The 16,755-nt window shown below is 38.6% G+C and overlaps 1 protein-coding gene across 4 annotated transcripts in view; it reads right to left on the reverse strand.

Annotated features, from left to right (window-relative positions):
* The window catches only part of DLG2 (discs large MAGUK scaffold protein 2), a 1,194,846-nt gene that overhangs the window by 915,907 nt on the left and 262,184 nt on the right, over positions 1 to 16,755 (reverse strand). For 3 of the 4 annotated variants that reach the window (XM_047753843.1, XM_047753842.1, XM_047753844.1), the window contains exon 1: positions 9,991 to 10,331. The exons of the other annotated variant lie outside the window; for it this stretch is intronic. In XM_047753843.1, coding sequence (XP_047609799.1) covers positions 9,991 to 10,068 — 78 coding nt within the window. In that variant the 5' untranslated portion in view covers positions 10,069 to 10,331. Of the gene's footprint in view, positions 1 to 9,990; positions 10,332 to 16,755 lie in introns of those variants that run through there. 4 annotated transcript variants of the gene reach the window in all.

Consider the following 16,755-nt stretch of genomic DNA (forward strand, 5'->3'; position numbering starts at 1 on the left):
ACATCTCTCAAAAAGTGCATGGTTTCATGGCATGTTTTAAAAGAATGGAGGTGCAGGAAAGGTGGCAGGGGTGTGTTTTTTTTATAAGGATGATATTAAGATTTATCTGTTTAAAAGGAAATAAAACCCCAGAATTCCCTCATAGTCAGAGTACTGACAATTTTCACTTAAGATAGTCTCCACAGTAATTGTTTCCCTTCTAGTAAGTAGCAGAAATATAGTCTCCTGACTCTATAAAACCAGGATGGCAGGTTAAATCCATTCTGAGACCTAAGAAAGTAGTAGGGTAAAAGGAATCATTATTGACGAATTTTGTCAAAAGCTGCTTTGCATCCTTCTGGAACTACGCAGAGTATTAAGATGAATGGAAGAAAGGAGAGAGAGAAGGAGGGAAGAAAAGGGGAAGGAAGGAAGAGAAGGAACTAAAAAAGAAGGGAAGGAAGAGAGGAAGGAGGGTGGTGGGGAGGAGAAAGAAAGGGATGGAGGGAACAAAGTATTAAGTGTTTTACAATGGACCAGCTGCTTTACATGCAGTTTTTAAATAAATTAAAAAAAAATGCAAGGATGGGTAGCACCATTTTTAATATATGAGAACACGAATAATTAAAAAGGTGCACTTATTTGCACAAGGTCACCCCACCAGTAAGACGATGTTGAGTCAAATTTGAACTTGAGTCTACGGTCTTTCACTGCCAACCCATTGTTCTTGGATGTGTCAACAAAAGGATTCACAAAATGTATGAAGGAAAAGGGTCAATAAAGATGACAAAGGCACTATCCAAGAAGCTTAGAAAACAATGAAAGGAAAATAAGTCCTAGGCCAGAATGGTGTTCAGAGAAGGAAAATAAAAATGTCTTTCTTATTTTCTTATGCCTTCCCAAGTACCACCCCTTCCAACTCCCTGACCTTCAGCACACTTATGCCTCTCTTACAGCACATCAGTTTCCACCATCCCTGTACTAGGGAATCACCAAAATGTCTCAAGTCAAATGACACAGTTTGATACTGCTATGGGCATGAGCATCCTGGACACTGACTTCCTACCATGGACAGAGCTCATTTCATCATACCTTGCTGTTAACTGGTGAAAGGCCAGAAGCCCTCCTCATAGGAGAACCTTCCTCCCTCAGTCAATATTGAGGAACTGTGGCATAGAGAGTATGGAAAGAAAATCAATTTAGTTTATCAGTCAGAGTAACCTAGAGCAACATGGAGGAGTAGGAGGGAAGAACAGTGTGATGAATTTTATTTTCATGTTTCATCAAATTTCCTGGCTGAATGGTTAGCATTCACTTCTCCTTCCCTCTTGCTTAGACCACAGAATATAAAGACAAGCGCAGCGATCTCCCAGGAGCCTCCAAAAGTAACTAATTCCCTCCCTCTATCCTCTACATCTTCCCCTTTTTCTCACTGTATTACTAATTTTAATAACCCTTCCTAGCAGATGTTGACACTGCAGAAGTTGCATGTTTATTAGAACTTAAATGGTTTGAATTAAAAAAGAGCATTTAACTGGTTACATATTTCTCCCTGGAAATGATACCTTGACCAAAGCAGTAGAAATATCACTCCTCATTGAACATCACCATAGAAGGTCACCACCACATCATGATCTAATCGTCTGCTCAGGCTGCCACAACAAAATACCATAGACTGGGTGGCTGAAACAACAGAAATGCATTTCCTCATAATTCTGGAGAATGGCAAGACCAAGATCAATGTTCTGGCAGGGTTTGTTTTCTGGTTAGAGATCTCTTCCTAGCTTGTAAACAGCCACTTTTTGCTGTATGTTCACATGGCAGAGAGAGAAACACAAAGAAACAGATAAACAAAGATAGATTTCTTCCCTCTTCATCTAAAACCACTAATCCTATCAGATTGAAGCCTTCCTATTATAATCTCATTTAAACTTAATTATCTCCTAAAAGCCTTATCTCCACATCTCCACATACAATCACATTTAGAGCTTTAAAATACGAATGGGGAGGCACAGTTCAGTCCACAGCAAATGAGGTGAGGATTCTCTACATAACTAGAGTTTTCAGATTAAGAAAATACATGAGATTTCATGCTCAAACGTAAGCGGGACATTCCTCTGGCCCTGAGACAAAGGAGGTAGAAAATGTTGGAGTTTGACATGTCATTGTTGGTGGCTGAAGAGGACTCTGGCATTTTGCAGGTTACTGTTTGACTTCAGTGTTAGTGGCATAGAGAGTGGGAAAGGAAGGGAAGGAAGCCTCCAGCCCCAGGGCTATAAAATATCTCATACTCCCTTTTCTTTAAATGAAAAAGGCAGTAAGGAAAGAAAAGTCCCTGAGTGTCTTTTACTTTGCTTCCACTTTGAAGTTATGTAGATTCTTCATTATATTCCTCTTGCTAATGGTTAAAGACATTCCAGTCCTTGTGTATATATTCACTTGACACAAATGTTATCGGTTTTGCTTAGTGCTGGGTATTGTGCTAGGTGTTGGGAGCACAAAGACAAATGAGATCAAATCCTTCCCTTTAAGGAGTTCGCATTGTGGCAGAGAAGAACAAAACCAACTAGTATCAATGCAGATGAGGGTTCAATCCCTGGCCCTGATCAGAGGGTTAAGGATTTGGCACTGCCGTGAGCTATGGCGTGAGTTGCAGACACAGCTCAGATCTGGCGTGGCTGTGGCTGTGGCTGGCAACTGCAGCTCCAATTCAACCCCTAGCCTGGAAACTTCCACATGCCACACCTACGGCCCACACCTACAGCCCTAAAAGAATTTTTTTAAAAAATCCTTCCCTTTAAGGACTCTGCAGCCTTATTAGCAAATCAGGATGAGAATTCAAAGAATGTTAGAATTGGATGGATTCTGGTTGTAGATGAAGAGTTCAGGCCCAGAGAGATTCAGAGACTTAGCAGGTGGCACAGATGGTTGGGACAAAGCCAGTTAACATACAGGCCTACTGACCTCCAATTCGGTCATGTTCCCATGTAGCTCCGAGTCCTCCATCCAAGTCAGGCATTCAACCAGGGTTTATTTAAGAGCCTACTATGTACCAGGTATCCTGACCAAGTAGAACAGAATTTATAATATAATAATTTCATTAAGAATTGAATAATTTACTTGGGGAAATAAAGTTACCTAAAATGACATTATTAGTGAACACTATCACACATTATTTAAAAGTGAGATGGTTTCTGCACTAACCCCATAAACATGCAAGTAAGATATACACATTTATCTGGCTATTAAATTGATCTGTACAATGATCATCATGGTTGAGCTACTATTGCTGGATGGGAGAGTGTTCTTTACATCTTCCGCACTGAATGGAATAAAGACTGCTGAATGATATCAGGTAGAGAAAGACCATTCTAAAGGTATATTGAAAATAAAACAAAAGTAAAAAGCAAAAAAGAAAATTTTGTAAAACTAAAATTCTGTAGACTGGACTGCCCAAAAAAGAAAATTTTGTAAAACTAAAATTCTGTAGACTGGACTGCAGGTAGGCTATTCGGATATCTGGTTCCTGAAGGATCCCTAACAAGGCAGGCCTTCTATCTAGCCATATAGTTATTCAACAGGAAGACAGAGAAGATAGCTGTTGTGTTGCTTTATCCTTTCTCCACATCATTGCCTCACCAATCCAAGGAAGGTTTTTAAAAGCATAGGGTCTGAGTGATTAAGGTGACACATTCTGGATTCCGTCAGACTTGGCCCTGAATGCTGCCTCCACTACTTAGCATCTTGGGCCAATTCCATAATATTTTATACCTCAGTTTCTTCAACTGTAAAATGGGAGCTCAGAAGGGGCTTACCTTAGAAGGTGGTAGTGGGGATTAAATGAGACGATGCATGCAAAGTGCGTGTCATAGGGCTTGAGTCACCTGCCAAATCAGTAGGCATTACTATTATAAATGACAATTTTACAGTGGTCTTCTGACCTGTTATCCTCCTCTCCAGCCCACTCTCCCCCTCCTTCATTTTAGCCATTTCTCTGATCCCATTCTTTCCTTCTGTCTCTCTCCCTGTCCTGCTACAGTTGCGCCTTGTGCTTTTCCAGGGTGGGCAGCAGTGTTGGGACCACAGAACAGGTGTTACTGTCCATTTTGCTGTGTGATTCACCTGCCAGGTGACTGGGGAGAACTGCAGGGCTGCATTTAGCATGGACAAACACCTGTGCTCTCTGTCACCAGGGCCAGACAGATACCAGCGCTGAGTCATGCTGCTGCTCACGACCGGTGAGCTCTCAAAGACTCAGAAGGCTCCAAGAAAGAGACCTGAGAGGACAATCTTCCCACTCCTCTCTCCAGGTCAGGCCACTCTTCAATCTGCCATGAGGCAAAAATAGACATAGGAAGAGTGTATCATTCACAGAAGATCGGAACATCTTCAACATCAGGACATTTCTTCTTATGCCTAAGATACATTTCAGATTTTTGCATTTAGATTCACTTTTTACATTTACCTTTCATAGGGACAAAATAAACTTGATATCTAGGTCATGCTTACAACATCATAAATACAGTATATATTATACAATATACAGTATTCTGTGTGTGAGTGTATACACACAGAGTGTTGTTTACATGTTAAGAGCTTGGGCTCTAGAGGCAGCCACCCAGTCTAATCCCAGCCACCTACTGGTAATACGTTTTTGCCCTAAAAATTAATAATAATAGCAATGAGCTCACCAGATCCTTGTATTAACACAGTTCCCAGTTCACAGAACGAATTCAGTAGAAGTTAACCATCAATGTTGTCATTGTTTAGACATCTATCTATACAGTGAGAGGCCAGGAAGCTTCTTAAGATTTTTCTTTTGCAACCTAAATGCCTCCAGTTTGATTATGGCTTTTAATCAATTTCTTCTATAACCTTCATTTCACTTTCCCTCTATTCATTTACCTTCCTAAACCCAGAATAGCACATATAATGCTGCTTGAGTTTGATCAGCACAGGACAAAATATAAGATATATTTTAGGTTTATCTATTATATTTCCATAAGCAAACTATTATAATTTGCAAATAAGTGATTCAATAGCAAGCGTAACCTTTAAACACCTTACTTATATGAACTCATTTAATCCTCAAAATAAACCCATTCAATATTCATTCTTTCAGCTATGCCATACTACTTATTAATTCTAAAAGTAAACCTTTTTCATATTTTAACATCTCTGAAATCAGTATAACCTTGTAATTGATGATATATTATGGTTCCAATGACCATCCTTTTTTTTCTTAGTGATACATAAAATAATGGTGCATCTTGCAACTGATGACAACCTAGAGCCAATGAAATAGGGTCTGAGAGATAACGTCATTCTAGGCATTCTTTTAGGTCCTGAGATATGGTGAAAATGATTGAATAGTCCTTCATTTCAGAGAATCATTTCTAATGAGAAATATAGAAAAATAAAGATGATTGCAACTAATACACAAACTTCTATGGGAGCCAGTGGAAGGTCTCCTTGTGATGATGATGTCACTTAAGTTTAGAGTTAGGGGTTCAGCAAGGCTGTGGTTTACTAGTCAGCTAAATAGCTAAGCAAAATCCTAGACGCTAGAAAAAGCATGAGGCATTCAGGAATTTAAAAATAGTTCTGAATGCTGGATTTAGAGCATCTATGGAAGAAGCATAAGGTGTGATGGCAGAGAGGAAAGAAGAGGTCTTATCCTGAAGGGCCCTGTAGACATGTTAAGGGGGTTGGAGTATATCCTGAGAGCCCTGGGGTTCCACTGAAGCATAGGTGTGTCCTCTATTTGACAAGGAGAAAACTGAGACTTAGAGAAGCCTATAACTGGTTTTGGACTCAATAGCAAAGAACAGGACTTTAACTGCTTCCCTAGAAGTCCTCACCTGAAGCCCAATGCTCTTTGTCCTATACTATAGGTTCACCCAGGACAGTATTCTTTCTTGTTGGCCATACTGCCAGCAAATGCATGACTAGTTGCCTTTTATTTTGGTTTGTGTTGAATTAATGTGTTAGCTTTAGATGGGCAGGAGAGTAGAACCAGTGCGATGGTTCTTAAAAAATTCTCCAAGGTGAATATTGCCTCAATATCACACTCAGTTACCTCATTTCTAGGATATACATCATGCCAAGCTCAGCCACAGTTGTGTCTGATAGACGATGGATATTGATGCCAGTCATGTCTAAATGCATCACTCATCTACATTTCATGGGATATGCTTAAAAGAAAAATATAAAAATTAAAACAAATGGAGGAAGCAGTACTGAGGCTGAATTGAAGGTTCACAACTTCAAGTGTTCTATACTCTTGCATGTTATGTCAACATAAACTGCAGTTCGATAACTGCCCTTTTAAAGTAATACAATCTAGAGATTGACTAAATTAAGCAATTTAAGTTTCAATGTGGCAAATAGGCATAAAAGTAAGACATTAACTTCTGAATTAATTACACGGGGTCAAAAAAAGTGAACTGTTTGAATGGAGAAATTCTATTGCAGCCAGGCAGCCTTAATTTCAAACATCACATTTAAAAGAATTTCATTCACAGAATTTGTTGGTACGCACAAACTGTCTTTTTAATGGAAGAACAGCAAAGAGCATTTTCTATTTCTTTTCTAGAACAATGACAATATGAATCAGCTAACATCTTTGACTTACTCTAAAGAGAGAGTGCATTTACAATTGCCAAGCATTTGGGGTTTGTTGTTGTTGTTGTTTTGATGAATGACATCTTTGGTTCCTATAGCATAAGCAATGAATACAAATGCCATTGTTTAGGTTATGATGATATGACAATTACTAGCTATATAAAAAGAAAAATAGGTGCCAAGATGATAGCTTGATATACTTATCTAACTACAGAGGAGGAAGAGTGTAAAGTCTTCCATAACAAGGCAGACAACTGTCTATTTAAGATAGCTTGGGTATAATCTTATCTGAAATAAGGGGTCTGAGTTACATGATAAGTCACTTTGATTCTGTAAACCTCATGACTTAGTAAGACAGGTGGATGGAAGAGAGGACTAGAGGCTCAAGAAGTCCCTTTTGGGATAGCTTGGATAAACTCAGTTTCAAATCCTAGCCCTGATACTTACTGCAAACTCTATGACCTTGGGCTAGCCACTCTTCTCTCCTAGGACTCAAGAAAAATAATTCCTACCTTGTAGGATCATGAGAAACTCACTGCAGAAAGCAGCTGATGTCTAATGTGTGTGAACAGGGACTACTGTTAATATTATTACTGTTTGATCATTATTACTATTATTATTACATTACATTCCATCCTGCTATTTAATTCTACTGGCATTAGATGAGCTAAAACAGTAGACCAGGCAACCATGAATAAGGCATACTGCATGTTTAGAGATGGCATTTAGGCTTGCACATTCCCAATTAGCTTTTCAATTAACCCCAGCCTGGAGGAATGTACTTCCCCAACCACACCTGAATGCTAAAATAGGACTGATGGGCTGTGAGGGGTGCAGGGTTTTTTAAAATAGGGTAGGAGAAAATAAACTATGTTACCCATTGCAAAAAGAAGCTCAAATTTACAGAAGGTACTGAAACAAAAATCACAGTCACTGTCCATGATACAAATTTATACCCCCCCCCACACTCAAATGCTAAAACCTGCCCTGAATCTACCAACAGTTTCTGCACATTTAAGTACACTGGTCATTTTCTAAATAAAACCCAACAATAATCTTGCTTTATACATCTTCCTCCCTTTTACAATAAAGCATGACAACATATAGTCAGCAGCCTGTTACATCTCCTTCCATGTTTGCATCTATATGATCTGATAGTACAGTAATACATTATACGAATTAATCCAGCTTGCAGTATCATTTGTTCACTGCCTTCTCCATTGAAGTATATTACTGTACCCATTACACAAAATGTTCATCCACAGAGTTGAGTTTAAATGAGCCACATGATAAAATGAGGTACACAGAACAAATAAACTCTTTCCATTCAGCAAGCACCGAGAGCCTTGTTGTTTATTGTTCAAGGCAGCACACCTTTTAATTTATTCCAGGAACCCTGTGAATATCAATTCGGTGAAAAAACCGAGATGCTATTTTCATGTTAGTTATCATCACTTAGTGTTCAAAATTAACTCCTCTTAGGTCCCTTAGCTCACACAAGGACATTAGAATTAATTATTTATTCTTAAGTCTTTATCACTCAGAGAGCAAAACTTTAGTTCTCTAACGTTGATTTCCTTACTCTCTAAGATAAATAATGAAAAACCCTCAACCCCATATTTGGTTTCTTCTTGCTTCTTCTAAGCAATAGCCATCACAGAAATGGAATGGAGAGATGGACAAAGACTCTTATAGCTTCTTCCCACACTCAAGAAGCAGAAACCCATGTTACTTAACATCTTTTTAAGTTCCATACACTAGATTTCACAGAGCTGGTATTCCCCACATTCAGGCCCAAGCCTGAATTACGCGTCCCTGGGAGAGTCAACTTTTCTTAGCATACTAATTTGGCATAAAGCATTACCTCCCAGTGGCTTTCAGAGCCATTTGTGGTCCCCTGACAGTCCCCTCATCCATACAACCTATAATTTTCATAGGAAGAAGGCGCTTTTTCAAAACATTTGCACCAATAGAAGACCCCCTTTCAAGTTCCGTTCCTTAAAGCAGAGCAAAACAAAACAAAGCAACCCCCTTTAAACCCAACTGTTCAATATATATGATGCTGGTACATGATCATTCAGTTTATAATCATTTTACTTGTGATGTATAGAAAAGGAAAGGAGTCAATTCTATCCCACCCTTGCCTCTCCCTACTACTCCCCCACCAGAAGTGCCACTAAATAACAAGCCTGTCAACATCCTACAATCCTCAGACCCAGACATTCTGAAAGGCTACAACCCTCAAGTCAGAACGCCAATGAGGTTTTTTTTGTTTTTTTTTTTCCCCCCCTCTTTTCACACTACAATCATATTCTGGTTTATCACTGGATTCTTGGTCCTTTTACCAGCATTCCCACTCTGCAGGAACAAATAGCAAGTTTAAGAGAAGGGATCTTTGCATTTGAGAGGAAGGACTGTGCCACAGGCCAGGAAAGCCACCTCTGGATCAATCTCATGAGTAGGCTTAAGGCAGAAAGGATGCTGGGCCAAAGATCACATCCTCAAAGTGGTATGGAAAAAATCTCGGTTTCACAGAATGTTATTATCTTTAGAAGTTTCTCCATCACCTAGCAAATTGGATACCAATTTCCGAAACGTGACAGTTTGACCAGTGCCTCTGAAAGCATAGGACAAATTAAAGACGCAAGCTTGCTATGCATCTTAGGACTTATAGGCCATTTTAATTTCTTAGAGAAATATAACTAATGAGGGAAATCTATATAGAGGTTCTCTGGAAACAACCAGTCATGCTGAATAAAAGAAATACAAAGCCATTCTCTAAGTGGCCTCGACCATTCAATTAGAAACAGAATTCTTGCCCAGGGTAAACACTTGGAAACGATGGATGTGTTGATTTGAAAAGATATCAAGCACCCCTGCGGATTCTGGTCCATGTCTGGACCCCTGAGAGTCCCAAATAATGTGCTCCTAGGACACAAGTCCTGGAGGAACGCTGAGGGATTTATAATGCCCCTTTCAGAACCAAAGATGGTAGTAATAAAAATAACCCAGCGTAGCAACAAGTTTACTAGAGTGCTCCCTGGAGAAGCAAAGATTTCGGCTGCTCAATTGCTTTCGCCCTGTGCCTTTTAAAGGAATATGAAGTCTCTGTTGAGGCACCATCAATTGATGCTTGCACCCCATATTTTGGATAGCAAATGATTCTGCTAGACCCTCCGTGCCTCCTTCCCAAGTAGCTAGGTTCCAAGAGTTCCCTCTTCTGTAAGTGTCATGGACTACATTTCCAGTGGAAGGCAGGTTCTCATCCCAAGCTAAGAAAGCCTGCGTCTGTACTCAGACCAGCAGTCCAGAGCAGGCAGTTGGCAAACGGAAAAGGTAATCTTCAACCCGCTCCCCCACCCCCAACCCCCCATCCCCGTTCCCTACCTTTTCTGATTTCGCCTTCCTGGCGTTGTGCACGAACCTGCGACCCAGCTTCTTGGCATACCAGATAGAAGCAAACATAGCGATGCCAATGGAAGGAATTCGCAGCGAAGCTGCTGCACAATCAACTTCCCACCTCGGCTCAGAGACCAACGGAATCGGGCTGGAGCTGTCACTTGCAGGCTGTTGCTTTCTCAGTTCCTCTCATGCTGGTTAGCAGAGGGAGAGGGTGGGAGGAGGGAGGAGGCTGGGGGGAAGGCAATCCCGTTTGGCCAGTCCGCAGGTACGTTTACATCCTGCCAGCAGGAGGTCCGGGTGAGGCGGGCGGGCGCTGCCTTCCCAGCCAGCTCACACACATCCAGGCGGCGAAGTATCTGTCTGCGGTGCTCCGGCTCCGTCACCACAAAAACTCCATGTGTGTCAGGAGCAAGGGAAGCCGCAGTCAAGTCGTCCGGGAGGCGGCTCACCTCCCGCTCTCGGCTCCCGCAGCCGCTCTCCTCGCTTGGCTTCCCGCTGCCTTGACGGTACGTGCTGGCGGCGGTGGCCGCGCGCGTAAAGACATCCACACAACAGCCTCTCAGGTAAAGCAGCCAATACAGGAGCTGCCAGGCGCCAAGGAGAGGAAGGGGCCTCCGCGGACTTGGCCTTGTGGTCACAAACAGGTGTCTCCAGAGTCTGAATCCTGTTCGGATCCTCGGAGAATGTCGGGTTATTAGGGTGGCTGGAAACAGAGGTGCCCCTTCCTTGCCCCCTTTTCAACTCCATGTGGTCCAGGAGAAGTCCCACCTCTGACCATCAGCCAACCTTATCCCCAGCTTGCAAAAATATCACTTTATTTCTTTAGAGGCTGGCCCGGGACAAAGGGCACGGTGAGCAGGATGGAGCTTATTCCCTAATGCCAGAGTGAAGGTCCTTAGCGTTTAAACTCATTGATTCCACCTCTAAGACAACCTGGGCTGCTTTTATAGGCACAGGTTTACTGCCTGGAGACTGGGGAATGGAGAGGGGCTTAAATCTACCTTTAAACTAAAATAGCATGATTTACTCCTTTTTCTTTCTTTCTTTCTTTTTTAAATCCCAGAATTTTCCTATAGTGATATCCAGTGTTAAAAGGAAGATTGGAATGTCACTTTTGAAAAGGTAGATTCATGGCAACTCTTAAACCATGCTTGTCTGAAGAATTCTCACATGTGATTTTACCACCATGTGCTTCCAATTTCAATTATCTTATTAGGGTTTAGATTATTATTGAGGCATTTTAAAGGTGAAGTCAATTTTAAGAGACCAATATTTTCTCCAAGAGAGATAATGTCTCAACCTTTGCCCGTCCTGCTGGAAGACAAAAATTTAAACTGCTCATCTCAGCAAGGAAAATCTTCCTGCCATTGCTATACAAATGAAACTCAATCAAGTAAATGTTTTCCAGCTGACCTGATGGATGTGCCCTAGAAGCACCTCTTGACCAAAGAATGTCATCACACAGATAATTGGAAAAGAACTTCCTTCTCTCACTCTAAGTCACTTGAGGTTTACCCTCAAAGAGGATTGGGTCTCAGTCAACAGAATGCTGGTTTATAAAGTTCACTGAATATCCTTGTAAACAACTGGAGGGAGACAGCAGCAGTGTGGGGTCAGGACCCATGTCCATGTTACTGACTAAAGGAACCCTGATGCCTGGAACAATGTTTAGCACAATGAATTCAATGTATGTTTGTTGAATGAATGAATAACCTGGGTTCTAACCCTGGCTCGGTTTCTAGATGGTTTCTTTATTTTCTCTGAGCTAGATTTGCCTCATCTGGGAATTCAGAAGATTGGGCAGAAGATTTTGAGAGCCCCTTCCTGCCCAATGAGTCTATGATTCTGATTCTGAGTCTATGGGTCTTCAGGTGAGTATTGAACAGAAATGTCTAGTGCTCACCAAGGCACAGCTCTGATAAAATGACCTCGGGCTCTGAAAAGCAAACTGTGGCACCTTTGGGGCAGGCCTGATTCTTCTACCTTTTTCAACATGCCAAATGGCCACCTGGGGCTTGGTTTTGCTGTGTGTTCTCACTTCCTACGAACTCTGCTTTCCTTTAATTTCCTTTTGACACTCCTAGACAACCCCTGTGCAAAATTCTCCATGTCGCACCTTGTACTCTTTGGAAGAAAAGTGCCACAGAAACCCCAAAAATAAATAAATGATAACTCCTGCTTAGTGTTCAAAGAGCCACTCAGCAGGCCCATAGCTTACCCCAATATTGCTATGATGTGAAAGGTATTTATTATTCCCACATAGAAGTTGTCTAAGCCATGTTAAAAGACTATTCAGTTAACAGAATAAAGTAGATAAAAGGGGGGAACCATTCACCCATAAATTAATGAGTGGAGATTTCTATTTTTAACATTTTAAGATGGAATCTGGCAATAAAGAGGTGAGAAAACAATAGTGAGCTTTCAAATAACATAGGGGAAATCAAAGAATGTTAATTTACTCTGATGGGGCTGCCAGATCATAAAATAATTTTTACACTTTCTTCGTTTAGATTTCCAAAGTCACTAAAACTGGGGCTTGGAGCGATCTTTGATGCTTGATCATTTTGTTGATTGGTTTAGCTTTAAATTGAACCTTTAATTATTTACACACCTGGCCAGAGGCTTTATAAACTTTTGTAGGATGGCGTTCTTAAACAAATAGATTGGGCCTACCAGTTAAGATTTAACTTTAAACATAGCAATAATAACTACCGCTCCTTAAATAGATATTTGGAGATAGAAAGTGTGGAATAGGTCATTTGTAGTCAGGATCCATGCTCATGTTATGCAAATGCTTAGCACAGTGTAAGTACTCAAAATATATTTTTTGAATGTGTCTATGGAAAAGTAAGAGAATCCACCAACTTGGAAAGTCTAGAAGAGTCAATAGAAGCATACCCACATATTTTCAATTGTAAAAGCTTTCTTTTACAATTGTCAGTGGAATGAAGCCATTGCCATGGTTATATAACTATCTTCACTGGGCTCTCTCTGGGCAGGTGTGCCTGCTACAAAAAGGTAGCAGCTGTCTGCAGTAAATCCTAATGGTCTCTAACCATTGCTCTGTTGATTGAGATAAATAACTTTTGCAGCTCTGCCATGTATGGAAAACAAGTTTTTGAGACACTTTCCATCTGTGTATCATCAATACCTGGGCAGAACTTTTCCTTTATAATTTCATTTTTAATACCTCTCATATGACAGAAGCCTACCAGTGCAGCTGAGTTTGAGATGCAACATTAATCCTTTTAAGCAGCTTTTGGTTCATGCCTCAACACACACACTGTGTGAGGCTCCTCTGAATTCTCACGGTAAAATGCAATATTTAAATCAAGCCATTAAGAATTATACAGCTACATTTTCTGTCTAGCACACAAGTGATTTCCTTTTAAAAATCATCTAAATATATCATAGACATTTATAAAAACAGTAAATATTAAACCCTAAAAACTAATATCTGGTAGCTTGAAAATCTATCTAGGTTTGGCGTATAATATATACCAAAGAAAATACATGTTTGTAACATAACAATATCAATGTACAAAAACCAATAAACATTTAAATATTTTTTGATGTCTTTGCATTTCTGATACACATTCTCGATAGCCCTTGGGATCCAAAATCAGTCGCTTTATCATATAGCAAGTGTCAAGTACACACTACATAGAATTTATGACTAAAAGAAGATAAACATGATATTTAGCTTCAGTTCACAGGGATACAAAAAAGTTGATGTTAGTTACCTCTGTAGAGAGTAGTGAAAGGGGAGGATAATTTATAAAACAGTTATATTTGCTGTACATAGTTGTGTAAGATTTGAGTCTTCTACAATGAGATATACTCATGTTATTACTTAAATGATTAAAAAGGTAAACAATACTTTTCCAAAATACCTGTATTGCTAATTACTATTGTCAAGCACTAGGGACCCCAGAATGAGTAATATACAATCCCTCCTCTCAAGAAGTTGTATACAGTTGGGGACACAGAGGCATAAAGCGATAAATTTCAGTGCAGAATGGCATAACAGCTATTTGAAAAATAATATGGGAACTCAGGAAGAAAATTACAATTTTCTTAGTTTCTATGTATTCCTAATAATAAATGTCAATTGGAAAAAGTGCAAAAATTAGTGTCAATGTACCTAAAAACGCAAAGGAATAGCCAATTATTCATACATGTTTTACTTACACGGACAATATGAAAAATGGTCCCTGTAATTGTATATGTATACTAAACAAAAGACCCAATTGCAGATACTTATATTTCTGCCCCAAAGAACCAACCAGTCATGGATAAGTGTGGAAAAAGTGTTTGAGTCACCACAATTAATAAAAACATTAACTCTAACTATAGTGGGCTAAGCCTACTTATTTTTTTTTCTGATCTCAAAAATCATCAAAATCAATTCTTTAGTGTTTGAATATCTCGGGTGCCCTCATTTTTAAATGTTTAATTATGATATATTTAGGCACACAGAGATATAAGAAAGCAATTTAACATTCACTCATGTACATACCACCTAGATTTAATAAATGTTAACATTTTGCCATATATGATTCAGATTAATTTTAAATGTTCTTCATTATATAATCAAAATCTCCCACCCGACTCCACTCCACCTCAAATTCATGTGAAGATAATGTTCAAGAAACATTCTTGTACTTCTCTCTTTAAGTACATATAACTTTACCTAGATACTTCAAAGTGTAATTGATGGATCATCAGATGTGTCCGTTTTGAACTTATATTACAAATTTATTGCCAATTTACATAATTGGTAGTTTACATGAGTCCTATATTCTAAATGACACATTATAATCAGGCTTATTCATTTTTTTTTTCCAAAAATAACACGTAATAAAGTTAACTCCTTGAAATTTTGATGTGCATTTTCTTAATTACTGGTGAGGCTTCGCATCTTTTCACATACTGTCCATTTGAATTTCCTTCTATTCACAGCTGTTGTTCATTTTAAAATTAAGTTATAGCTTTCTTATTGATTTGTAAAAGTACTTTATGTATTTTGGACACTAATTCTTTGTTTATTTCATTCACTGAAAATATCTGCTCTCAATCTCTGACTTGTCTTTTAGCTTCATTTATGTTTTATCATACATAGTTCTCATATACTGAAATTTATCAATATTTTACTTCATGTGTGTATAATTTTGTATCTTAAGAAAAATTTCCCTATTTTAAATTTGTAAGTTTATCATATTTTCTTCTAAGTGTTCAATTTTTTAAAAAAAATTATAGTGTAAGATGAAAATCTATTTTTCCCTTATATGTATAGCCAGTTTTCTTCCTCGCTTCCTCCTTCCTTCCCTCCTTTCTGCTGGTGTATAAGAGTGTCGTTCCTTTTCCCTATTGACTTGTAATAATACTCTTAACTCATATGTCTAGATCACATAAGCATGCATTTAATTGTTTCTGGGTTCTTTTTTGATTATTCTCTTTTTATTTACCTGTGCCATTACAACATTATCTTGTTTACTCTGCTTTATGATAAATATTGATATTTGAAGTGCTAATCCTTCTTTTCACTAGATCTATATTTTCAAATTAATTTTTATAAAATTGTATTATTGATGATTTTAATACTATGCTTAATATTCCATGTTATTATTTGATAGCATTTTAGTTCTATCTTATTTTAGCAGTTCTATTCCTGACCAAATCTGTCATCATTATTATCACCATTATTTATTTATGTTTAGCCAAAATAACTCCCACATGTATCAATTTATTTTCTCATTATTATTTTAAATATCCTAACCCTCCTAATTCTCCTTCTTACTCTTGTACCTTTTTCTGCAAATATCTGTGATGGTTAAACATGCTCAGTCTTTTTATGTCTTTCCTGAACTGTCTACATTCACTTTAGAATCTGAAGGATAGCATAGGTAGATAAATATTTCTAGATTGACAATGATTTTCCCTCAGCACTTTGAAGATATCATCTCATACCTTCTTCTGGTATCTATTTTTAGGATGTCTGCTGTCAATCCAATTGTCCCATTATAAGACTACAAACACATTTTTTCTTTGTCTCTTTGAGCTGCAGTTTCAATACAACATTATTTTTCCAAATTCTGCTTGGAACTCATTATGGTTCTTTAACCTGACTAACTATAAACAAATGCCAGTCATTATTTTTTCTAATACTTTTCCCCTTGATACTCTCTATCCTTTCTTCCTAAAATACTTTTATATTTTTCCTGGACCTTTTCATTTGACACATCCTATTGCTTCTTATATCTCCTATTATTCGTATCTTTGCTACTTTTAGGGTTATATTCTCAGATGTCATTATTATTTTTAGTTTAAGTTTTAATCTATCATTTTAGCTATCTACAAAGTATTTTAATGAATTATAAATATATTTTAAAATATTTTTAAATTTCTAGGAATTTTAGATATTTCTTCTTAAAATTCACTGTCTTGTATTATAGTGTTCTATTCTTTTATTATGACATATGTTTTTTAATGGCCTCACCCAGAAGCTGTATATGGAAGTTCCTGAGCCAGGGATAGGACCAATACTGCAGCTGTGTCAACGCACGATCCTTTTACTCATTGCACCTGGCCAGGGACTGAACCCCCACTTCCACAGTGACCCGAGCCTCTGCAACTATATTCTTAACCCACTGTGCCACAGTGGGAACTCTTACTATAATATTTATTCCTTCCTCTGTCATGTTTTTAATTTAAAACACACAGTCTGTAGTCCTTACCCTGTACCCTTTT

The sequence above is a fragment of the Phacochoerus africanus genome, chromosome 11, assembly GCF_016906955.1.
Source record: "Phacochoerus africanus isolate WHEZ1 chromosome 11, ROS_Pafr_v1, whole genome shotgun sequence".
NCBI classification, from domain to species: domain Eukaryota; kingdom Metazoa; phylum Chordata; class Mammalia; order Artiodactyla; family Suidae; genus Phacochoerus; species Phacochoerus africanus.